A 16,776-nucleotide genomic window follows, 5' to 3' on the forward strand; every position below is an offset into this window, starting at 1 on the left:
ACCACCACCCACTAATGTGTTTCATTTTGGCCCACAGCACCTGCTTCACACACTCAACTGCATTCTGGTATCAGAAGATAATCCTTGTGACCTTTTTCACCGCTGGTAGTGATATCAGATGAAATGCCTTTTGCAACTCTGCTGCTGCTGCTGTGCTTTTCGTATGTGTATATTGTGGGACCAACATGAACACAGCTCAATGATTGTATGCAGTTCACCATGCTGGCATCTTCACCAAGACTGGAACTTATGTATATAGGCACTTTTTGTGGACATTTGAAACCGATCATTAAATTTCATGTATATTTGTGGAATGCTAATTTAAACAATTAAATTATTTAAAGTGTATTTATCAGGCAGTTTGAGAGGTTGAAATGTTTCTGTCTTGAGATTGCCGAGTGTGTAGCTCCCAAGTGTGCACAACAGTTTCTGATGAGGCTATAAGTGAAGGACTTTTCATGATTTTATCCTATTTGCTACTGGCACTGCAGAGAAAAAATATCACCCGTAGAGACCTATTTTTGTAAAGGTAGAAGTTTTGAATTTTATGGGTATTTTGTCAAAGTACTGAAATAAAGATGATTTCATCCTTTTAAATGTGACTTGTGTTCAAAATTTATTTTGAAACTTCATGTCTGCTGGAAAAAAACCATTCTTCTGACTAGCTACAATAAGACTGTTTTTAAGGTGCTACAACATTTTTATTGTTACAGGTGGTTCCCCATTTACACGGGGGTTATGTTCCGGGCCCCCACATGCATACATGAAAATGTGCAAAATGGAAAACACCCTGGAGAGTCGTCCTTGCTCAGGAGACCTGCCCCAGTGGTCTCCTTGTGTGTCGGAGGGGAAGCGTCTTCCCTACGCATCAGCTGCCCGCCCAGCTTGTGTGTGCACGATCATGCACAAATAGAATATGGGGAGTTGCTTGTGCATTTGTGAGAAATGGGGAAGGGGGAGAATGTCTGATTCTCAGGTGTGAACAAGTCACCTGGTTGTTCCTCTATTCTGCTCCCAGTCCATACTGAGGGCACTACACCCATGAGAGCCTTCTGCTTTCTTCCAAAACTGCTTGCACACCAACATTTAATAGATAAGACACCGTGTAAGTAAAAATGTTCTGCGCTAGTAACATATGATAAAGATCTAAAGTATTAATCTCAACCAGATTGCCTAACTGTAAATTACATTAAAGGTGTCATTTTGGCATTGCCCAGTTTAAAACAAAGGGTTGCATCCAGTGCTTTGCAACTGGAACTTTGCCACAGGCAGAAAGTCACCTCTGGAAAATAATAACATCTATGATCTACAGCTCTCATGATTAGTCATCTTTGGCTTAATCAGCATTCCACTAGACGAGGTTTTTTTACAAGTTTAGAGTGAAACTACTGGAGTCAATGAAGCAGGGTCTTATTTTTTTATCCCAACATTTTAAAGAAACCAAAATACATTCTCATTAATCCATTTACATTTAAAAAAAACTGTGGTTTGTATTTCTAAACCTACCAAAGATTAATAGTTTTCTTTTAAAAGGCACATATATTAGAACACATTCACATTACAGAATCAGAAGTACAGGGTAAGAAATGATAGAAACATAAAAAGCAAACATCCCCACCCCCCACTTAGTACTCCCAATAGCACAAACTTTCCACACTTCTTCACAATACTATAGGCTAGGAACAGCCACTTCTTTTAACTGTCTTCACATAACTTGTACAGAAATGTCCCTGCAGTTCAGTTGCAAGAAGCTATGCTGTGCTGTTTGATCTCCTTTTGTATCTAATGATAGGGTTAGTGGGTGTATGGATCATAGTTGTATAATTTATGGTAGGGAAATAACCGTCCACCAAATCAAATTCATACAAACGCAGAAGCGTTGACCAAATTGTCTTAATTTGAATATAAGCAAAGTTCTCTCCAATACAACGATGACGACCTAAAAGAAAATTAAAAGGGTCTTTATTTTACGTTTGCAAACATTCTTTTACCACCAAGAAATTAGATCTGTATAAGGGAGCAATCCTAAATTCCGGGGGGGGGGGGAGCTGAAGGGCCACAGGATGCCACAAAACTGGAGTGCCTGCAAACAAAACCCACCCATGCGAGTGTAACAAGGTCTGCTTCATGGGAACAAAAACGGGTTGCTGTGGGATAGGCCTTTAACCTGTTGGATCCTCAGTTACTGTTTATTAGCCAAGTGCCTGCATTTTCAAGAGATTAGCTAGAGACACTGATACTCTACTTTTCAAAACATGAGGACCGACAGAGGTGTCCATGCCGCAAATTAATTTTTTAAATTAAAGTCTTTTGCTTGTTTGTTTTTAAATGACTGAAGGTGGCAATGACTGTATCCCTTATTTAGAGAACATCTACTACAACCAACTTACCAGCACCAAACGGCACATACGCAAACTTCTCTTTAGCTGCGGGGTTATCTTGGAGATAACGCTCTGGTTTGAAATCTACATTTTCTGTCCAACAATCCTTAAGTCTCTGATTGACAGTGGGAGATACACAAACTTGATGGCCAGGTGGAATTGTATACCCAGCAACTGTCTAAAAGCAAGAAAACACTTATCAAATGTACATTCAAATCCAACCCATCAAAAGTTTGGATAGTTGATTTACTAATACTATTCATGTACCACTCATATCATCAACAGAAATGTATTATCACTATCCCAGCTAAGGCAATTCTCTATGTTTGCTCAAGTTGTGGGACATCCAGCCTCCTATAACCAATATGCTTAAGTCTAATTAATGCATGAAGGGGTTAAGACCATAGCTTAAGCTGTCCTGTTTGGTTTAGCTAGGTCACTCCCCCTCTCACCTTGGGAGAAAGGGATCAAGCCTTTGTTCTTTCCATTCCAGCATGTGAACTCTACCAATAAGGGAGTCTAAGCTAGATGCTCCAAGCTCAGACCACATGGCTTAAGCCAGCCGCCTTGGTGTGTCTATACCAAATCATTTAGAAACACTACTTTAGAACCTAAGTTTTACTACCCCCTATTCTGACTACTGTATGGAAAAGCAGATGAATCTGTCTATTGAAGAGTTTATTAGTAAGCCATTTTTTATTTACCAAATGTCTAGTCTTTTTCTGTGTTAAGTGAAGTGGGGAACTTTGGAAGCAACTTAGAATGGAATATTTTAAAGATCCAACAGCACTTTGCTGCGTGTTTTGTGGTCTTAAATCTCTGCTGGGGTTCTTTCACCAAAGAGTACTTATCCCGAACCTGAATCTTGGCATCCAGGGAATTCTCTTTTTATATGCCTAGTATTTTTTATTACTTAACCGAAAACCAACACAAGTATGTTGGGGCCTAAATGCAGAGCTGTTACTTTATACCAGGGTAGTTGACAAAGATGCTGAAATGTCCTTAAGATATTGCTTAGCACATCAGTAATCGGCCAACTGCTGGAAATAATTCAAGGCAAGCAGCAGTCCTGAACGCCTGGAAGAGCAGCAGAGCGTCTATAGGATAGCACAGGGTTTCTTCTCTGCAGTCAGAAAGGGAGGTCCAGCACTAGAGTCCTTCTTGTGGGAGTTAAAAGCTCCACCATCACCACTCCTCTGCTGTTAGTGCTCCAAGGATGGTATCGAATGGAAAGGGGGCATGTTGTGGAAACTCTTAGTTCCTCTTTTCCTTAGAAGCCTTCAAACCAGCCACAACCCTACTCCTGCCCTCAAGCTGATGTAGTCTATTCTCTTTGGGAGGGAGATTATTCCCACCCCCACCTTCCACCCTGGCCAGTGTAAACACAGCAGGGCTTTGGAAGTAAGCATTAACTCATCTGCCATAAACTCCCTTCTTCTTCAACCCCGCCTCCAAGGGGTTGCCCATGTATTAAGTTTTAGGTACTACAACAACCTCATACATAACTGTGTCTGCCCAGTTACTTTAACTGATTGCATCATTTAGAAGGGGAGAAATCAAGAGGTTAGAACTATTCCACTTTTTGTACTGTTATTTGTCAATAAAAGTAATGTTTGCAACTTCATATTGCTTTTGGAGCGTACCCTTCTGGTCAGTAGTGGCACCTTGACACCACTGCTACCTAGTTAGAAGGGGTGAGGTCAGAGTCACAGTTCACCAGCAGGAGTATCGCTGGCTCCTCTTCTCTGCTGCCCAGAGAAGCAGCAATGACAGGAAGGTGGCTCTGCCCCACCACACATTCCACTTACCGCCTCATCAAGTCTTATTTCTGCTTTAACATATCGCTGAAACAAACAAAGATTCTTACTTGGGGAGTTTTAGCCATCCTCATCATAGTCATTATAGGAGGTCGAAGTCTTAATGTTTCTTTCAAGCAAAGTTCCAGGAAAGTCATATCTTTGAGCTACAAATGAGTAAAAACAAACCTTGTCGGGTTTTGTGCATATCTATACGAATAACGTCCTTTAGTGAAAGAAACATAATTTAGCATGAAGCTAAACAGCAGATCATTATCTTCCAGCAGAACTAAAGCAATTTAAAACACATTTTCCTCTATGTAATTGGAGAAAAAGAAACTACGTGTTGGCGTGTAATTTTACATTAGCATCCATAATACCGCTCAATCTTAACTCTGGTCCAAACTAACTCTCATTACACCTAGAATCATAGAATTGTTGGAAGGGACCTTCCCATCCAATCCCCTGCAATGCAGGAATCTTCTTGCCCGAAGTAGAACTTGAACCCATGGCCCTAAGATTAAGAGTCACATGTTTTTACTGACTGAGCTAGGGCAAGGGTAGGAACCTCTCTAGCCCAGCAGGCCAGATAATTATCTTCACTCATCCTTATTCTGACCGATGGCAAGTGAGCTCTTCTGCCTGCTACTTTACACAAGGCTTCCAAGGAGGTTCCTGAAGATCTGAGAAGCAGCTGATTGTCAGATGTTCAGAAACTCCATTCAAAGCACTGTGGAAAATAGCACTTTTGTAAATGGCTTTGCAGACATTGCCAATCAGTCTTGCCTGCAAGCTCCCTTTCTGCCAAGACTCACCCTTACCTGCCCCACACCTGGCATCATATATTACATGCAGGGAAGGTGGACATGGCTTCGCCAAATAGGAAAGCCCACCAATTTGCCCCCCCCCCCCAATTTAGGAGATTTAACTTCACTCATAATTAAAAACCAAGAACTAAAAAGCCCTCTGAAAATCTGTTCTCTCAACTAATTCCACCTAAACATTTAAGGAACTTGCATGCATTCACACAGAAATGATTAAAAGGAATTACAGAACTTACAAACCTGGTCATAGCTTAATGAAGGCAAGTCTTCCCCACACACTGCTTTTTGCTCCCCATAACATCGCTCCTGGATTGATTTATCTCTAGCCAAAAAGAAGCCAAGCCAAGTGCTTGTAGTCGAAGATGTGTGCTGACCGGCCAACAGCAGCCCAATAAGCATCCCAGCAATTTCATCATCTGATAGGTAACGGCCATCTCTAGATTTTAAAAACAGACAACACAGGTCATATGTGCCACTTGAACAAGGAAGTCAAAAAACAGATTTCATGGACACAATCCTCTGGGTGGCTGCTGTTTTCCATTTCTGCTAAAACAAATTCAAATTAATTCAAGCAAAATACATAGAATCGTTTCAGGATTGCTAGGACAATTTATTAGAAATATTCTACAATTTATATAGAATTTATACAGACAATTTATTAGAAATATTCTACAATTTATATAGAATTTATACAGACAATTTATTAGAAATATTCTACAATTTCTACAGAAATATTCATACTGTGTCCTTCCACTGCATTTGCAGTGAGGGGCAGGGTTGCCACTGCAAAAAAGCCTGCTCTGCTTCGCATAAGTCAGGCTACTAGTTGCTCTGCTGCTATTTTATCTTCCTGAATAAAAAGTTGTTGGGAACTCAGAGCTGAAAAGACCTTCCTGGAACTAACAGCAACATTTTTGCTACATCACGTACTTGTAGGTAACATCCAGCAGTGTTTGAAGCATATCGTCCTCTCTTGCCAAAGACTTCCGTCGTTTCTGAATTATTTCGTAAAAAATGGACTTTATCTTATTGTGGGCTCTATCTCTGCGCCTGAAATTAAAACAATCCCAAGTCACAGCGTGTTTACAAGGGGGGGGGGATTTAATCTACAGGGTTTGAATTCTACATATCAGTTTCCAATTTCAACACGCATGCATGTTGCCTGCATTGCTCCTTAAAAGGCTGTATCAATTTACACAAACTTAAAAGACTAGATTGACCCTACAATTCTATACAAAAGTGTACTTACTGAGAGGCTAATGCATGGGTAGGCAAACTAAGGCCCAGGGGCCGGATCCAGCCCAATCGCCTTCTAAATCCGGCCTGTGGACGGTCCGGGAATCAGCGTCTTTTTACATGAGTAGAATGTGTGCTTTTATTTAAAATGCATCTCTGGGTTATTAGTGGGGCATAGGAATTTGTTCATTTCCCCCCAAAAATATAGTCCGCCCCCCCACAAGGTCTGAGGGACAGTGGGCCAGCCCCCTGCTGAAAAAGTTTGCTGACCCCTGGGCTAACATGATACTACTACCTGAAAGGTGGGACTTTCTTTCAATACGTGTGGTACCTCGGGTTACATACGTAATTCGTTACGGAGGTCCGTTCTTAACCTGAAACTGTTCTTAACCTGAAGCACCACTTTAGCTAATGGGGCCTCCTGCTGCCGCTGCGCAGTCAGAGCACGATTTCTGTTCTTATCCTGAAGCAAAGTTCTTAACCTGAAGCACTATTTCTGGGTTAGCAGAGTCTGTAACCTGAAGTGTATGTAACCTGAAGCGTATGTAACCCGAGGTACCACTGTATCTGACAAACACTGGCATGCTGAGAAACAATCCACATTCTAATCTGTACTTCATAGTCTAGCACCAACAGTAATGGAGGCTTTGTTTTGGTTTAAAGGGAGATTGCTCCCTTCTCATGCTGGTATTTCCCCTTTTGAAAACCAGGGCAATACTGGCATAGAAAACAGTGGAATTTGGCGGTCCTCCATGGGCTGGCAAGGGGCTGCACTGAAGCAGCTCCCACACCACATAAAGAGCAATGAGGTCCTTAAGCAGGACTGACTCATACGTAGAATGTTGTGGCTATAGATTCGAAAATAAATGCTGTGAAACCAAATTAATATTTAAGCTAAATACTAAGTGTTCTGTTTTAGCAGCACTCAGTAAATAAACAAAACATCAAGAAGTATAGTAGTGTAAACTGTAATTTAACTGAAACAATAGTGAAGTTAAGTATCTCAGGTTACAGCACAACATAATTAATGTTAATCCCTGCTCCACCCTGAAGTACAACATCACTAAGACCAATTTAATTGACAGGGTTGCTGTGATGGTGTAACAAAGGAAAGGGAACTGCATAGAAAGCCCATAACTCCTTATGGAGGGTAGGATAAAATCTATAGAATGCATATCTGATTAACTAAATTCCCTGTTCATCAAGTTTCTCAGTACCTGAAGCTGGGCAAAGGCAGCCAGCCTGGCAAAAGCCAAGCTGCATGAGAAAATCCCCCATCCAAATCGGCATAGAGCTGTGCTACCTTCTCATCAAGAATGCTTCTTATCTCCTTCCCATGTAAACAGTGACTTGCTGTCAAAATTATTAGTTCTGAAAGTGCTGTAAACAAGTCTGTGCGTAGAGGGGGAAAGTACGTTAATGGGAATCCAGTAAATCAGAGGAAGAATTCACATTTACCATCAAAACGAACATCAAAAATAAATGAACACAGTCCATTTTCGCCATGTGTGGCAGAAGCTACTGTTTCTAGATGCTGCAAATGGTTTTTTACATGGAAAATAAAATAAAGTAAAAGTAAAAGTAAAGGCAGCCCTAAAAGTACCTTGTAACCCTGTTACCTTGTGAGTATCTTACTTTTGTCTGTGGGAGAGGTTGTGTGACAGAATTTACTGAAGATTTCTTTTTTAAAAATATATTGTAAGGAATGGGCCAGACGAAATGTGCTGAAGCCAGATTTAGAGTTATCCATCCCACAGGGTTATAAAATCCCATCTAACTTGAGAGCCTACAACCTAGAAACTTCAGACCCATGAACTAAATCCATTCCTGACCACATGCTTTAATGAAATGTGCCACCAGGTTGTTTGAACAGAACTGGTTGCATGTTTATTTTCAGTCCTACATAGGGATGAAATAGCTCAAATTGGATGAAAACATCACACAAGGCTCCCATCAACCCTAGAATAGGTTGTGAAAGTACTCCCTTTTTTCTTTCTTTCTTTCTTCTCTGTGTTTTATTTAGATCGGTTTTTGGCCTTGATAAAAAGATATTTGATATTAATCTTTGTATTATTTTTCAAATTTCAATAAAATCTTTTTTTAAAAAAAATGCAAGTCTACCCTTCAAACAATCATCTCAGGTCATTATAACAAGGAGGGGAAAAACAAAACAGTTATCCATCACGATGGAGCCAATGAGTAGCCATTCACTACAATTTTTACTCAAGCAATGTGCATAGGGAAAAGCAGGAGACAAACCTTCCAAACTCCTTTTCAATACCAGCACCATAGCCTTATGCAAAAATAGGTCTGGAACTGAGCACATAGTGTTATTTTTCCTGCCATTTTTATTTCATTATTTGTTGCTCATAAGATAGCAACTGAGTATTTTATTTGCCCTGAAGTTGTTGATATAGGATTCTATACACCTAAGAAGTTACAAATAATTGATTGCAACCTGATACACCAACGCTTGTTCCAGAATGATCCAGTTCAAATAGAAGCACAATATTTCAAATTATATACTTACTTTTTTCTCCACTTTCCCCCCAAGTTTTAAAAAATTCCATAGTTTCTTTTTCAATTATTGGTATATGGCTTTTAAACTGGCTTATGTTCAGCCCAGTTTTAAGCATCTTCTTCTGTTCCAGAAATACCTTTAAAAAGCAAAGAATGCTGTATTTACAAAATATTCAACTTGTATGTTTTAGACATGAACTAGCAAAAAAGACTCTCCTCCCTGCAAGAGAGGGGAGTGGTTGTGGCCGGGAGCCGGACTCCGCCTCAAGCAGGGGGCGTTTGCCCCCTGCCTCCCACTCACCTGGCTGGCGCCCACGCCCTCGGTCAGGCACCCAACCAGGTGCCTTCAAGGGGGCGTGTACAGCAGCCTGAATTGCTGCGGCGCCAGCCTCCAGCCCTCACTTTGGTCGTCCCGTTGCGAGTCAACAGGTCTAACCTCTTTGCTGTCTGCAGAAGCCAGGGAAGTATTTCGCAAGGCTTAGAGGGGGGGGGCTGTTTATTGCTACTGGAGCTAATTCCTTGTGATTGGAGTACTGGGAGAGTTTGGATCTTTGCTTGGATGTAAATTGCTTCAGTTTACTTTTCGTTGAGCTAACTTCCCTATTTCCCCCCACTTCTGGTGTTCGGTTTAATTTCAGGGTTGTTAAGCAGGGGGTTCCTAATTTTCTAAATCCAAATCTGCTAGTCCTCACGTTGCTTGGGTTCACCGCTGCTTTCTTGCAACGAAAAACCACTGTTAAATTACAGTTCTTCAAACCCCCCCCCATTCTCTCCTCCTGCATCAGTGATTTAAAAAACAAAACAAAACGCTTGCTTCTCCCCCTCCCCGCCGTATGTTTTAGGCATGAACTTGTATGTTTTAGGCATGAACTTGTATGTTTTAGGCATGAACTAGCAAAAAGGTAAGGACTTGTTTGCCACTAATTTTAGTAGGAAAAAGCAAGGCACATATGTTCCACTTTCTTCCCACATCAGAATCAGTTTCACTTTGGCTGGCTTGTGGCTATAATACGTTATAGAACTAATTGCAAAGATGGCAATTTTTTAGGACATAATAAGACAAACTGTGAAGCATTTACATGTGCAGAAAAAACCCGTCTTGATCTAAACCTTTTTTTTATATAAAATGCCTTCAGGCTAATAACTTCTTTCTGAAGTGAACCATAAGTTAAACCAGGCATAGGCAAACTCAGCCCGCCATATATTTTGGGGGCTACAATTCCCATCATCCCTGACCACTGGTCCTGTTAGCTAGGGATGATGGGAGTTGTAGTCCCAAAACATCTGGAGGGTCGAGTTTGCTATGCTTGAGTTAAACTATAAAGTAATACAATGCACCCTGATAGAGTGTATCAGCAGTTCTGGAGTGGGTATTCAGCCATAAAATTGTACTATCTACTATTTCATCTTCTGTCATTAGTTTGGCTAATTGTATTAGACTGAATATGGCAGCTATACTTATGAGTAATTGAAGCTAACTCTGTTGTTTTGTTATTGCAACAACTTGTTGTGTTCTATATGTATCATTAAAGTACAGTCATACCTCATGTTACGTGCACTTCATGTTACGTTCTTTCAGGTTACATCCCGTGGCGACCCGGAAGTACAGGAAAAGGTTACTTCCGGGTTTCACCGCTTGCGCATGCACAAACGCGCAAAATGGCGTCACGTGCATGCATAGAAGCAGCAAATTGCAACCTGTGTGTGCGAAGATGCACCGCTGCAGGTTGCGTTCTTTTCATGTTGCGAACGGGCCTCCGGAACGGATCCCGTTCGCAACCAGAGGTACCACTGTAAATAAACTGAAATGGAAATAACACATACTGGGTTGGGTACATCATAAGCTACTCCCTTGCCAAAGACAGGTGTGGTTAGCCGTGAATACACATCTTCTGCATTCAAGTCTTCATTTTTACTGTTGAACAGCAGAGCAGCAGCATCACTACCCAGGAGATATGTAAACGTCTTCCCCACCATTGTGAAGCTAAATACAGGACCGTACTGTGGAAACAAATCGAGAAGGTAGGAAATGAAGGGGCAGGGAACAGAAGCGTACAAGAATGTGACTTTATTATCATACAGCGAAGATAGTGAGAATTTTCACTGAAATCCATAAAATGTATAGTAACTGCTTTAAAAAACATAAATAGCTGTATACAAGAAGCAAAAACGAAAACAAAAATGCATCTACCTAGACATCTACTGTGTCTAGGCTGCAACCTTAGGCACAAACTGTTTTACAAGACAGTTGGGAGGATAAAATCAGAGTAGGATTACACAGTGCTTTGAGCTTCTTGGAAGGCAGAATATATATATGTATGTATGTAAATACTTCCAGGTAAACATACTTAGACTTGAATTGCACATAATGTTTAAACTTGTTCAAGTAGACAGATGGGCAATGGCCAGACAAAGTAGACAATGACCAGAGATTCACCAGGCCCACCCAATTATAATTCTACACCACTCTTTTTCTCATAGAAAAAGTTATACTAACCACATGTAGATTATTTGCATCTGTTCATTTCATTTAATATCCAAGGTTATTCATAGAGTAAACCCAATGAAACCAGTACTTAGATTCCTTCTATCAATACCCCAAGCATGACTTAGTTGGATATTACCCTATGGTAGCTTTGGTTTTGAAAAGAGTGTTGTTGTTAACCACATCCCTGTTCACTCACTTACTACTAATGTGAATATTGATTTACCGGTAACTTACTGTTATTTTAGTTAAGATTTTGGGCAGACCATTATTATTACTCTGCACCAAATATTAGTCTCAATAGGCTAATATACTCAAATGCATAACCAATCATGAGAAGAACTCAGATCTCGAACATCCATGATGAACCACAGAAACCCCACACAAGATGAGGTGAAGCCACTTGGAGGAGGATTTAGGAGCTGATACAGAGAAAGAACTCAAACCGCACTTTTGCATTCTAAAATCTTCTAAAACAGCCTTTCATTTTTTAAAAGTAGCATCAAGGTTCTCATATTTGCATGGGATGCATGGCTAGCCTATGAGACTTCAGTCTTGGAATTTCATTCAGCTGAATATTTCAGCTCAAGGATTCTGAATAGTTGTGTTACTTTGGAGCCCTAACACTTATACCGCAAAATGATTATAGACTCACTTTTTCATAGGCGTTTTCCAAGAATTCGATAGGATTCTTCCCAAATGCAATCGCATGTCCCAAAAAGGGGACGTTCGACGAAATGTAAGGTGGGTAATTCTGAAGAAGAAGAAGAAGAAAGCCTTTTGTTATATAGTTTAGCAAAAAGCAGCTCTCACTAAACTGTTTTCTGCACCGCGATCTAACCAACTGAGCTAACCAGCAAGGCTGGCTCTAAAAAAAAGGATGACAGATATTTAATGCTCCGTTTTGAATGGGAATTAGGAAACAGCACCGCCCCTATGAATCTCCACCTTTTCACCTACACGCATCTATAGAAATTAAAGAAATGCCGAGCACCCGGGCTCTTTACTCTGATTTCTTTACTCCAGATTTCTTCTCTGGAAACAAAACAAAGGCGTTTGAGGAAGGGGGATTTCTGCACAAGCACAGAGTGCCCTTGTTCCTCCTTTGGCTGCCCATTCCAAGGCGGCGGCTGCCTGTGCTTGGATGCACCAGCTGCAAGGGCCCGCCGCTTCCCCTCCCGCTGCCCAGGTTTGCTGCGACCCCAAACTACCGGCACGGGTCCAAGTTCTGCCCACCCAATGCCGCCCCCGCCGCGACCCACCTGGCCGGCGCTGGGCATCTTCTGCCGGGAGCCGAGCTGCAGCAAATATCCCAAGCCGAGGGCGAAAGCTGAGGCGGCCAGCAAGAGGGAGAGCGGGCTGCCAGCAGCCGCCTTCTCCAACAGGGAGTAGCCCGCTTCCAGCAAGCTCGGCGCCGCCATCATCCTCCCGGCTCTGAGGCACACAGGACCAGGACCGACGGGGACTCGGATGCCGAGAGAAGCCGGGCGGAGGGGCGTGGCCTATCCTCCGCCGGCGGGAGCTGGGCCGATCTCTGCCCATCTGACGAACGCGGCGCGGAGGCCAATCGGCGAGCGCGCCGCCACAGGGTGACCGCGGCGGCGGCGCAGCGGTTGGAGGAGGCGGACGCTGAGGCGCCCTGAGGTAGGGTGAGGCGGGCGTTTTCTCAAACTATCTCGCATAATAATCTCAGCCCCATGATAAGAGGTCGGGGTGCTCCACCTTTGGAGAAAAGGAGACGGAGCCATGCTTAGTAGCCAAAAGGGCACACGCGGAGGAGCTTATTTCATCTGCAGTCCTGATAAACCTTTCGTCTCTATGCTGTGAGAAGCTTCTATTGATTCTTTCTTTATATATCCAGTCTCTGTTAAGCAGACAGAAGCAGACCAGGCTGTGGTTTTCCTTCTTCTCCAGACCGCCGTGTTGCTGTTCTGTTATCATGCACAGTGCCACAGCATACAGGAAAATAAAAAGCTTTTCGCATCAAGGTCTATAGAGCTCCTAGACGCAAGAGTCAAACTCTATGCAGTAAAGAGCCAGTCAAGAGTAAAGAGTGTGACATGACTTAGGATGTGTGGGAGAAAATAATGGGAACAGTTCAAAGGCACAGTGGCAAAGATGTTCTTCTGATACAGCCTGTGGTGCAAAGAAATAACCTTGCCCAGTAATTTTAAAGATCTTCATGTACTTATAGAGCTTGCTGTGACGAACACACAGGGCCCCCGGACGTTTGACGGTCTGTTGGCCCTGTGCCACCACTGTGATTGCTTTCTTTGCTGCCACCACCTTGCTTCTCACGGGGACACACGGAGTCCAGACAGTTGTTAACATTAACAAATAATCAAGTTTATTTTTAAATGCAGGAACAAGCGTATGGTTTCAGTTTATTTTTCTCTTGTCAGTTTCTTAATCTTAGTTCATAACAACTCCAAACTGATTATTCCACCTATCTATCTGACTCAACCTAACAATTCCTCTCACTCTCTTACAATACAACTCTACCAACCCACACCTAATCCTCCTTCTTCCTTCTTCCTTCTTCAACTCCCAACTCCCAAACCTCAGCTGACCTTCAAAACCTCCCACTCTAACTTTTACTCCCCCCTTGTATTCTCACTAGCCAATCACATCACACCCATTTTAACCTTATGACCCATCTAGGAGGCAAACGCCACACTTGCGTTTCACAAACAACATTACTTTGACAAACTTGCACAACGCTGTTATGCTTTCAGTACTGATCAGTTGATGTTTGTTTATTAACTTTCACCCAGAGCAACCTAGACTCCCTGTAACTCCTACATCTTTTTAGCCTGGTTATGTAACGTAACATGCTGCTATTATTTCCTGCTGTATACATGTCATGAATGGATTTTGCTTTCTACTTGGTTTGTTGTTTGTGTTGTTTCGTGTGTGTGTGTAAGTAATAAAAAACATGAGAGGAAAATTAATTTTAAAAGCCTGGTTGGAATCAGAGTTAACTGAAAGCAGCAATAGCAATTCATTGAACACAGTAAATTACTGACTCCTGACAAGGTAGTTTTATTCAGCTTATTTTATGTGCCCAAGCAACAGAACTGAAAATACCAATATTATTTGCTCTTTAGAACTTTACCAGTCTTGAATAGAGTTTTAAAGATTTCACTTTGTTGGTCAGGTAATACAGGCCAGCCATAGTTAGTATTCTGATCAACTGGTCTGTCATGGCTGCCGGAGACAGGTTTTGATTTGCAGTTTTCCAGTGGTTCAATGCCTGAGTAACTTTTTCTTCCAACAAAAGAGTCCTAATAGAAAAAAATATACAGAGAAGATGCTTAAACTCCTTCACACAGCAATCCTAACTTTGGGTCACGTGGCCCTGGGGATGATGGTGACATCCACAACCCTGCTGGCTCCTGCAGGTCAGGGTGGCAGGTGGGCAGTCAAGAGTTTTCAGAGGGTGTGCTGTACCAGCTCAAGATGGCTGCAGCAGAGGGGACCAAACTGGACCCCTCGCTTGTCAGTGGGCCAGATTAGGATCCAGAAAATTCTTGTGTGGCCGTATTCTGCCCTCACCCCAAAAAAACCAGAGGGGGGCAGCAGCATGCTTAACTCCCAAGCAATCTGCACCATTAGTGGGTACAGGCTTCCACCCAAACCGAACACCTTCCAGGAGCATGAATTGGGGGTTAGGATTGCTTCCTTAAACAGGGAGGTGTATCAGTGAATCTACAAAACATAAAACATAAAAACCAGATGGATGAAATTAGCAGAACCTGTTCCAAGGGGAAAAAAATAAATTTTACGTATCACTAACCTGTCAGTTTCTATTGTTTTGATTACAATACTGTTAAGCTGGAGTTTTTGACAAAAAAATTCGAAATGTTCAAACGCGATATTGCTAGCAATGGTCTTCAGAACTTTCTCCAAGATTTTTTCTAAAATAAGCAGATCACAAACTTTACAGAACAGCAGTTTCATATGATTTTATGCACGAATCCAAGGAACTTTACTCTTTTAACAACTGGTGGCAGTGTTAATTATATACTTTGATGGGCAGGGAGGATAGAGCCAAAATGCTGGTTTTTTAACATACCTGGAAATGTCTAGAGATAGCTAGCAGCTTGTAAAGGTGGGAAACCTGTAACATTCTAGAGGTTGCTGGATTCCAACTATTAGCCCCGCACTCCCACCAGCATGCTCAAGGTTAATGGGAGTTGTACTCCAAAACAGCTGGAGGGCCACAGACACCTGCCCCTGGTTTATTAACTGTAACAGACAAAACTTTAGGTGGATGCGTAGGGAAATTGGATGAGGCCATCTTTTTTGTTAATGCTTGACATTTAACTTCCCTGCATGCACCCACCACATGCTTCTGCTGCTGTGGAATATGCGGGAGTGAAGAAAAGATAGAGACCTCATGGTATGGAGAAGCAAGGAAAGGGCAGGCAACAGTGACCTGGATAGGCAGTGGACAAGATGAGCTGATGGATCACCTTGGGAAGGGACTTACTGAGAGCTGCAAAGTGAAGCTGGCTGTTTTGTGCATTTCTGATAATAGAATGGAAGGTGATCTGGACCCTGTTAGAATAGACATGCCACAGAACAAGGATGGGCAATGAAGTCTAAGAATTCCAGGATCTCAGGAGGCCTGGACAGACCTGTCTTTCTATATTTTGCGCAGGGTATCAGAATACCTTAAGGTGAGCCATGCTGGTTGAGGCTGGTGGGAGCTGCAGTTCAGCAACATCTGGAGGGCCACAGGTTCCCCATCCCTGATTTAAGATCCCTAGTGATGGTGTGAGAAACTTATTTTAATCTTACCATCTCTTTCATCAGCACTTGCTAAGTAGCGTGTTATGGGGAGCAGTTGCTTGGCTTTACAGACTTCCAGCGGAGGTCTGATCAGAGTATTTTCATCAAAATTTATATCCTTCAGTTCCAGAAGAAGGTGCAGATCGCTAGGCAAATGTAGCATTTTATTTTCTGGCAAAATAAATGGATAATGTTTGCATTATGTTAATCTGGAGCATTTCTGGACACAAACAGGCAACTGTCCCACTTTATAGATAGTACCATGAGCAACTTATGTAAAAGGGTTGTCTCTTTAGGAAGCACCTGGAGGACAACATCTTGGATGTACACAATCTTCAAGCACAGCTACCACAAAAAATAACATGTTTTCAAGGTGCATGTTTTCTCTTCAAGAAAATCATAATTTTATAACTTTCCTTCTCATTTTTGTTCTCACCTGCTCTGGCCTGGAAGACCATAACAGGAGCAGAATGCTAGAGTCCTTCAGTTGTACTCCTGCAACTCCTGCATGTAGGTTGATACATAGAGAATGGAATAACACATGCAGCTGGATGCCATGTGTTCCAGTTGAGGAAGCCGTTTGTATACTCACTATACCTGATCTGGGAGTGGAAACTTATTTTTGCGCAGGTACTGCTGACATTGGAACTGGGACTATAGCATTTTATGCCTGAATTTTCTTATGACATTAAACATTTAAATCCTTACCTTTGAGATTCAGGCATTGTAAGTTATGGAGT

The 16,776-nt window shown here is 42.1% G+C and overlaps 3 protein-coding genes across 39 annotated transcripts in view; 1 reads left to right on the top strand and 2 right to left on the bottom strand.

The window, feature by feature from the left end:
- AKAP9 (A-kinase anchoring protein 9) overlaps positions 1–597 on the top strand; it is a 105,695-nt gene extending 105,098 nt beyond the window's left edge. For all 37 annotated transcript variants that reach the window (XM_083467625.1, XM_083467645.1, XM_083467658.1 and 34 more), the window contains one exon: positions 38–597. In XM_083467625.1, the coding sequence (XP_083323751.1) occupies positions 38–81 (44 nt within the window). In that variant the 3' untranslated portion in view covers positions 82–597. The remainder of the gene's footprint in view (positions 1–37) is intronic.
- Positions 591–12,959, bottom strand: CYP51A1 (cytochrome P450 family 51 subfamily A member 1). Its single transcript, XM_083467681.1, has 10 exons — positions 12,505–12,959; positions 11,898–11,996; positions 10,582–10,758; positions 8,768–8,894; positions 7,455–7,629; positions 5,932–6,051; positions 5,242–5,437; positions 4,249–4,344; positions 2,391–2,559; positions 591–1,939 (listed from the first exon to the last, which is right to left on the bottom strand). Exons 1-10 carry the CDS (start codon positions 12,664–12,666, stop codon positions 1,752–1,754), a joined length of 1,509 nt encoding a protein of 502 aa, XP_083323807.1. The 5' UTR covers positions 12,667–12,959; the 3' UTR covers positions 591–1,751.
- Positions 12,960–14,260: 1,301 nt separating this feature from the next.
- Positions 14,261–16,770, bottom strand: LRRD1 (leucine rich repeats and death domain containing 1). Its single transcript, XM_083467723.1, has 4 exons — positions 16,745–16,770; positions 16,046–16,207; positions 15,039–15,159; positions 14,261–14,526 (listed from the first exon to the last, which is right to left on the bottom strand). The coding sequence occupies exons 2-4, from the start codon at positions 16,197–16,199 to the stop codon at positions 14,346–14,348; spliced, it is 456 nt and encodes a 151-aa protein (XP_083323849.1). The 5' UTR covers positions 16,200–16,207; positions 16,745–16,770; the 3' UTR covers positions 14,261–14,345.
- Positions 16,771–16,776: the final 6 nt, after the last annotated feature.

The sequence above is a fragment of the Podarcis liolepis genome (genome assembly GCF_965112155.1).
Source record: "Podarcis liolepis genome assembly, chromosome: 12".
NCBI lineage: Eukaryota > Metazoa > Chordata > Lepidosauria > Squamata > Lacertidae > Podarcis > Podarcis liolepis.

Coding starts and splice junctions, on each gene's coding strand:
- CYP51A1 (XM_083467681.1), bottom strand. CDS start 12,666: ATGATGGCGGCGCCGAGCTTGCTGGAAGCGGGCTACTCCCTGTTGGAG. Junction 10,759..11,897: donor TGGAAAACGCCTATGAAAAA/GTGAGTCTATAA, acceptor TTGTTTCCACAG/TACGGTCCTGTATTTAGCTT. Junction 6,052..7,454: donor CTGCCTTTGCCCAGCTTCAG/GTACTGAGAAAC, acceptor TTTTAATTTCAG/GCGCAGAGATAGAGCCCACA.
- LRRD1 (XM_083467723.1), bottom strand. CDS start 16,199: ATGCTACATTTGCCTAGCGATCTGCACCTTCTTCTGGAACTGAAGGAT. Junction 15,160..16,045: donor AAGTGCTGATGAAAGAGATG/GTAAGATTAAAA, acceptor TGCTTATTTTAG/AAAAAATCTTGGAGAAAGTT. Junction 14,527..15,038: donor AAAACAATAGAAACTGACAG/GTTAGTGATACG, acceptor TTTTTCTATTAG/GACTCTTTTGTTGGAAGAAA.